We start from the raw sequence: 8,298 nt of genomic DNA on the forward strand, positions 1-8,298 counted from the left end.
TACGTTTTCATCTTGTTGGTAATGTTTATTGTCTTCTTGAGAACACTATTGTTTGGTTTGTAAATTTGGGTCTTGTTGGGCCATTAGACATTTAATTTAGACTAGTATGTTGGGCTTCCTTGCAGTTTAGGCCTATGATGGGTTTTGGGTTAAATTGGAAGATTGGGCCATAAATTGGGCTTTGGGTTGCCATTTAGGATTTGGGTCATTTGAGTAGTTGAGTTGGCCTTAGCTTTGGGCCAAGTTAGATAAAGGGTAAATTGGTCTTTTACCCTGTTTATGGGGTGCAACCGAATTAATAATTAGATTTTATTTGGATGATGATAGCGTATGGATTTTCTGGACCAGTAGCTAGAGATCTATCTGAGTGATTCAATAGCTAGATGTGAGTTTCCTCACTGTGTTTAGTGGGTCGAAGGCACCAATGTCGGCCTATGGTTTGTCATGTTAGGATGCTAGATGTTTGTGTGACTCTCGCATGTGTTATGTGTTGTATGATTATCAGACAGAACCCAATGTCGGACGAGGCCTGATGACCATTATATATGATGTGTACCTTTGTAATTAGTGCATGTGTTATGTGTTTATCAGTTATATGATTATATGTATGTCGGGCGGGGCCCGATGAATGGTAGATCTATATATCGAGCGGGGCCCGAAGACGATTTTAAGCTTATGTTTTCAGGTACTTCTTGTTCGAAGGGGAAGATCCTAGGATGATTGCAGTGCATACACCACCTCATTTTGCATTTTATGATTTCTCTTTTGTTTGATGATGTATTTGACATACTTTGTTCCACTTTGGTTTTATGATGATGTTTTGGATTACAGTAATATATATAAAGACATTATATACATTTATACATATGTTATACCCTCTTACTAGATCAATATGAAGAATTGGACGACAATACTTCATGGAATAGAACAAAACCTATGGTGGAATGAAACCAGAATGGTGGTGGAACAAAACCAAAATGGTGGTGGTGTTGTGGCGTTGTTGTTGTTCCCAAAATTCGGTAGCAGTTGTGATAAAATTAGAAAGGTGGTCAACAATGCTTAAATCACAAAATCATGTATTTAAAATCTATCAGATGGTCATCGGAGAAAACAGAAAAGTAAAACTGGGGGAGGGGGAGGACATGTGGTTGTTGTCGGCTGTGGGGATCGCCACTGATGACGCTTGTCATCGTTGGTGATGCGGCTTGTGTTGCCGGTGATGCAGGTTTTCACCTCTAATGATAGAGGTTGCGCCTTTTAATTGATCGTCGGTGACGCACCAAGTCATTGGAAATCACAAGAGAAAAAAAATGAACGAGGACAGAAGGAAGAATAAAACAAAGAAGATGAGGGGTATGTGTGCAAGGGTATTTAGCGACGACCCTTATTAGTGGTGACTTAAGGATATTAGTGTGATGTTAGGGTTTTAGTGGCGATCCTCTAGCAGGAAGTTCCACCGTACAATTATTTTCGAGTATTAGCGGCGACATGTGTCGCCGCAATTGAAGACGTTGCTAAATGTTTGTACGATATTCATTTTCATTCATTGGATTAGCGACCATATCAATGGATGGATAGGTCTTAAAGTCAACTTCATCGATGGATGGACAAGTGTTGCTGGTGATGCAGGTTGTCGCCTCTAATGATAGAGGTTGCGCCTTTTAATTGATCGTCGGTGATGCACGAAGTCAATTGAAATCACAAGAGAAAAAAAAAATGATAGAGGATAGAAGGAAGAAGAAAACAAAGAAGATGAGGGGTATGTGGGCAAGGGTATTTAGCGATGAACACTTATTAGTGGTGACTTAAGGATATTAGTGTGATGTTAGGGTTTTAGTGGTGATCCTCTTGCGGGAAGTTCCACCGTACAATTATTTTCGAGTATTAGCGGCGACATGTGTCGCCGCAATTGAAGTCGTCGCTAAATTTTTGTACGATATTCATTTCCGTTCATTGGATTAGCGACCATATCGATGGATGGATAGGTCTTAAAGTCAACTTCATAAGCGGATGGTGGTCCTTGACCTTTAGTAACGACGCCTTTAACCTGAGTCGTTAATTCAAGAGATTATCCAAGTTACATTTATTTGTACCCTTAATTTCTAATATTACTTATTATTATTTATTGACATTTGATTAAAACATGTGCAGTACATTATTTAACTTATATTAAATGTAGCTTTCAAACTTTTTGGTGGTTTATTTTTTCTTAAAAAATATAAGAACCACACTCAAAGAAGCTTAACAATGAAACTTATATGTTTTGAAAAGAAGGAATATCGAACATTTATAACAAAATACAAACCGAGAGAGTTGTATCCATGTATCTACGATCAGTGGGTGTGCTTCAACCATGTTCATCGACAATTGATCTCTTGAAAAAAAAAATTAACATTCATCCTTTCTTTTATATACTAGCTTTTGCATGGAATGACAAAAATGAATTTCAAGAAATGTTATATTTTCAGGAGCAATTCCATAAATCTACATTCAAATTTTATCTATCTTTTTTTAAATCATACAAAAGATTTTCAATTAAATCTTAACACCGAAGTTACCTTCAAAAAAATATGTCTTTAAAATCCATTCTTATTGTGATATCAATCTTGTCAATGACTTTTAATACCATGAAATAGTAATCTCACCAAACTTGTATCTAGACTAGCAAAACATCAAGGCTAATTAAAAAGACCCCGTAAGTTAGTTTTCAACCGGAAAACTAGATATGACATAAAGGTACTTCTTCCTGCGCTCAATCTCTTCAAGCTCTCCAACTCTGCCATTAGAGAGCCATCGCGTTGTTTCAGCAAGTGCATATTGCATGTTCTTCAAGTCCTTTGGGGGCACATCATTACTTCTGATCTTCTTCCTTAAATGATATATGCAATCATCCAAGCCATTGTACGCTTCTGCCTTCCTTTTGAACTGTTGGTCCTCAAGCTTGAACTTCTCAGCATCTTTCATCATTTTGTCTACCTCTTGCTTCGAAAATCTTCCACCATAATTGTCAACAGTAAGTTTTTCTGTCCTACCAGTAGATACTATCTTCGCCGTAACTGTAAGTATACCATTATCATCTATTTCAGAGCAAGCTTCAATTACCGACACTCCCTTTGGAGCAGGTGGAATTCCGGAAACTGTAAAGGCTCCCATCAAGTAGTTGTCAGTAGATTTAGAGCGTTCACCTTGGTACACTGCCATCCTCATTACAGTTTGGTTGTCTTCAGATGTAACAAAATTGTGGGTCTTCTTCACAGGTACACGAGTGTTCCTTCCTATGACAACAGTCATTATATCACCTTTTGTCTCAATGCCAAGTGACAAGGGAGTGACATCATATACCATCATCTCCTTTATCATTTTCGTAGTTTCACCAGATAACTTTGCAGCCATAACTGCTGCCCCATAAACCACAGCTTCATCTGGGTTGATGTTCTTGCATAACTCCTTCCCATCAAAGAACTCCTGCAACATTAGTTGGACCTTTGGTATCCTAGTTGACCCACCAACAAGAATCACCTCATCTACGTTTCCTTTCGTCATATTCGCATCAGCTAAACAACTCTCCAGCTGTTCAATACACTTTGTAAAATAACTCATGTTAAGATCCTCAAATTTCGCACGACTAAATGCCATTGAAAAGTCAATACCCTTGTGCAACAATTCTAATTCAACTGAAGCTTGAGTAGCATAAGAAAGAACCCTCTTTGCTTTCTCACATTCGGCTTTCAACCTTCCTAAAGCCCTCTTTTTTCCAGTTAAATCCATCTCGTATTTCTTCTTAAATTCCTCGACACAATAATCCACCATACGGTTATCAAAATCTTCACCTCCAAGATGTGTGTCACCAGCAACAGCCTTGACCTCAAACTTACCGACTTCATCAATGGTGAGAATAGAGACATCAAAAGTGCCACCACCGAGATCAAATACAACCACATTCCTCTTTCCTGTAAGCCCCAACATATTGTCTATACCGTACGCAATTGCAGCTGCTGTTGGCTCATTGATCATGCGAAGGACGTTTAGGCCAGCAATCGAAGCAGCATCCTTGGTTGCTTGACGTTGAGAATCATTGAAATAAGCTGGGACTGTGATGACAGCATTTTTGACAGTCTGACCTACGTAAGCCTCTGCAACTTCTTTCATCTTCTTAAGAATCATTGATGAAATTTCTTCGGTAGAAAATTGTTGCTCATTTTCCATGTGAGTAACCATAATTTTTGGCATGTCGTTGGGCCCTTGTATGACCCTATATGGCAACAATTTTAGGTCATCCTGCACCATGGCTTCACTGAACCTCCTGCCGATCAGCCTCTTCACATCTGAAATTCCATAATAAGATGAGCCAAGCAATATAACAAATGCAAAAAGCATAAAAGTATTAAAACATAAAAATTGTAATTAAACTGACTGAATAGAGCGTTTGCAGGGTTCTTTGTAATTTGATTCTTGGCACCATCACCAACGAGCTGTTCAGTATTAGTGAAAGCAACACAAGATGGTGTTGTTCGATTGCCTTGATCATTTGTTATGATCTCTATTCTGTTGTGTTTCCATACAGCAACACATGAGTATGTCGTGCCCAAGTCGATACCAATTGCTGGTGCTCCACCTCCCACATTCTCCATTGCTCTACAGGTTCGAACTCAAATATGCGATGTCAATAAGAATCTATGATGTAGGCTCACCATGCATTATACAAGAATAAGGTACTAATTAAAGTCTATCTTTTTTTTTTTTTTTTTTTTTTTTAAGTTTATTTAGTTATGTTTTTATTTTTATCTACACCTTCTATTTGGCCATTACAAATACATCAATCACAAATGTCGGAATCTTTTTAGCTAGTTAGAATATTTGAAGTTATCAACTTGTCATTGCTAATATATTGAAGTTGTTTAGGTTTTTGTAGAATATATAAATCAAGAAGCATTTGATAAAACTCTTACTTTGAATCCTATAAAACCTGACGTCAAACATAACAGGCAAACATGTTAATAAAGTCATTGTTCACAACTCATATAAATTTAGTCAGGACTAGATAGCCCTTTTTTCTTGTTGTATTATAATAAACTGTTATTTGTTTTTCCTCGTTCAAAAAATATAATTCCAGGATTCATATATTTCAACACACAAACCATCATTCTTATCATTGTCATTTAAAAAATTAATAGACTGTGTGAGGCTAATGACTGAAATCAACGCCCAACCCTACCTTCCGTAACAGTGATGCTAAAGGGTTCTTTTTTCTAATGACTTTATAATCGTAGAGTTTGAACAAAGTTACAGATCAAGAAAATCAAAGAGTTTGAATGAAGTTGCATATAACCAAGATCATATTCAAAGAATCATAGTAACAAGAACGTACCTCTGTGTGCAGACTTGTCGAGAGAAGAAACTTGGAGAAGGCGTAATGGATAGCAACGATGAGTCCGTATTATATTTATATGAGGTTTTGGCTCGTGGGTAATTTGGTAAAAGTGCAAGAGTTGTAATCGTGATCTAATTCTTATCTCTCCAAATCTTTCAAATTTGGAAAAGGAAGATTGTCTATCTTTTTCTTCTGTCGTATTTTTTTCAAAAACAAAATTAAATAAATAATAATCTAAGAATCTAAGAAACCAGATTTTTGGTCCCTTCTTCCTAATTCGTTTGGCTTCATTCAATAAATTGAAGTGGAAATTTTAAGGTGGGCAGTTGCGAGATTGAGGTTTTGTTACACGTCAAGCGATATTTTTGCGGGAATCGGCAATAAAGAATTTTATTAATCCACTAAAATTAAGGGTGCAATTACAATTATACCCACATTTATAGGAATAAAGATATACATTAATTCTTGAACGACTTTAACTTAACAATTTTTATTTTTTCAAATAGTTCAAATAAAATGTTATATGATAGTTAATTTTATTTATTACTTTTCAATAACAACTAGTAGATGATCCCGTGCTTTGTAATTTTTTTGGTACAGTCCATGAGCCTTTAAAAACGATTTCAAGGAGCACAAACAAAGATCCGAAATCAGATCAGATCTACTTCACAATCATATACTAATGCAACTAAGCAAAAAGGGATGTTAATAATATAATAAATAGAAAATGTTCTAGATTCTACCCACAAAAATAGATGGTAATTATATAACCGTCACACTACTCCCCTTTCTCCTTGTCATCATAATTTTGCAGACCTTCAAACTTACATATAAGCTTATCAACCGAATCTTTCAAACTTCTGATTTCTTGCTTGCCCTGCTTCAACACTCATTAATTAAAAAAAGCCAAAAACCATACGAAAACAAACAAAATAAAACACGATTATAATATTATTTTTAAGGACTAGAAAAATGGCATCGTCTTGTGGTTAGTTTTCTAATAATATTTTAGTTAATGCATAGATAAAGAAGTACATCCATGCTACTTTGTCTCTGTACCGTAATGTTTGATCTATTTGTTGATTAATCCGTAAAAATAACTAAGGATCGATGCAGAGATAAGATAATCAACTTACGTGACTATAAGCATGGGTAAGCTTCAGAAATCTATCAATAGTTTTTATCAAATAAATAAATAAATAAGCGCAAGTGATCGAAAGCATAAATATGATAGTGGTGACACAAATATGGTAGTGAAAACTATAACCCGCAAATCCATGATAATATATCACTGACAATTTGTAGCAATAGAAAAACTTATGAAAGACCGTGTAGTACCATTTTAGAGTTCAGTGTGTCGTTGAGGGAGAAGGTATGATCGAAAATTGGTAGAACCAAGAAGGATCATTGTTCTAAACTTCAGTCCAAGAGTTGCATGAAGCGACCAATATGTCCCTATAATCATCTTTGTTAAGCTAAATACAGGAAAGCAATAAGAATATAAAATATAAAAGAAATAGTTGTTATTCCATCCAAATCCCATCAAAATCAATATCATTATGCATTTCCATTGTTCTCAATGTTATACATTATTGTACACCTCTAATGTGTACCATAAGTTTAGATATGTTGCTATTATAGGTAATAAATATCAGGCAACATGGTAATATGTATTGTATTGAATTTAAATCACATATACAAGAGAGAGAGATATATAATTCATACATTACACTTTAGACCCTATAATACTAAGTATTATTATTATTATTATTATTATTATTATTATTATTATTATTATTATTATTATCCATCGCAAGCTAAGGTTGGGAAGTAAGCCGCAACTTGGATCGTAATAAGAGAAAGCGTTGTGAAGACAAAGGCTTTGTGAAGACGTCAACAATCTGATTGTCCCTGTTGATGTATTGAACTAAGACTTTTCCTTATGTTACATTTTCATGAACAAAGTGGAAATCGACCTCAACATGTTTGGTGTGTGCATGAAATACAGGATTGGCTGAAAGATAGGTAGCACCTAGGTTGTCACACCAAAATGTAGGAACAATCTTGAGAGGAACATGTAGCTCTCCCAAAAGAACTGGAAGCCAAGTAAGTTCAGCCATCGTATCTGCTAGGGCCTTGTACTCAGACTCTGTTGATGACCGAGAGACAGTCCGTTGTTTGTGAGCAGATAAGGAAAAAAGATTAGAACCAAGATATATCGCATAACCCCTGGTATATTGATGATCATCTAGATAAGTAGCCCAGTCTGCGTCAGAATTGGCTATTATGGAGGGGTCAGTAGTATCATTATAGGAATGAAGCTTTAAATCAGAGTGACACTGTAACGTCAACCCATAAGATGCAGTTCCTTGAAGATATCGTATGATACACTTAACAGCCAACCAATGATTCTTTGTGGGTGAATGCATAAATTGACCAACTTTGTTCACTGCAAACGTGATGTCTGGTCGGGAAAGGGCAACATACTGGAAGGCACCAACAAGTTGTCTATATTGAATAGGGTTGTCAAAATCTTTACTCCCACCGATGGCGAGATTTGCATTTGTATCCATTGGAGAGGGGACTGGTTATAACATAGGATATTAGAGGTGGTAGTCAGTGCGGGAGTAGAGACAGTCGGCTGAGATGAGGTGGGATGGCAGGTTCGAATTGTGTTTGTGTAGTGATGGAGGGGGTTGTTTAGCATTGACGCTGACGCTTATAGGTATGGATTAATGGAGGCGGAATATTGGTTGAAGACACTAGAATTGTCAAATTAGGTGGAGACTGATCTGATAGTGGTATATGTTTAGGATATGACGATACATATGGATCAGAAATAAGTTGTTCTTGTTGGTCGCTATGATGAAGTTCGTGAGTTGCAAATTTAGAAAATGGATATGATGTTTCATTAAACCATACATGAC

General features: G+C 36.2%; 1 protein-coding gene and 1 pseudogene across 1 annotated transcript; both read right to left on the reverse strand.

Annotated features, from left to right (window-relative positions):
- Positions 1-2,554: 2,554 nt before the first annotated feature.
- Positions 2,555-5,565, reverse strand: LOC145008307 (heat shock cognate 70 kDa protein-like). Its single transcript, XM_078966921.1, has 3 exons — positions 5,369-5,565; positions 4,415-4,635; positions 2,555-4,325 (listed from the first exon to the last, which is right to left on the reverse strand). Exons 2-3 carry the CDS (start codon positions 4,629-4,631, stop codon positions 2,701-2,703), a joined length of 1,842 nt encoding a protein of 613 aa, XP_078823047.1. The 5' UTR covers positions 4,632-4,635; positions 5,369-5,565; the 3' UTR covers positions 2,555-2,700.
- A 584-nt stretch (positions 5,566-6,149) lies between these two features.
- Positions 6,150-7,944, reverse strand: LOC145010139 (secreted RxLR effector protein 161 pseudogene; annotated as a pseudogene).
- Between the last annotated feature and the right edge of the window lie 354 nt (positions 7,945-8,298).

The sequence above is a fragment of the Lactuca saligna genome, chromosome 8 (assembly GCF_052625555.1).
Source record: "Lactuca saligna cultivar CGN05327 chromosome 8, ASM5262555v1, whole genome shotgun sequence".
NCBI lineage: Eukaryota > Viridiplantae > Streptophyta > Magnoliopsida > Asterales > Asteraceae > Lactuca > Lactuca saligna.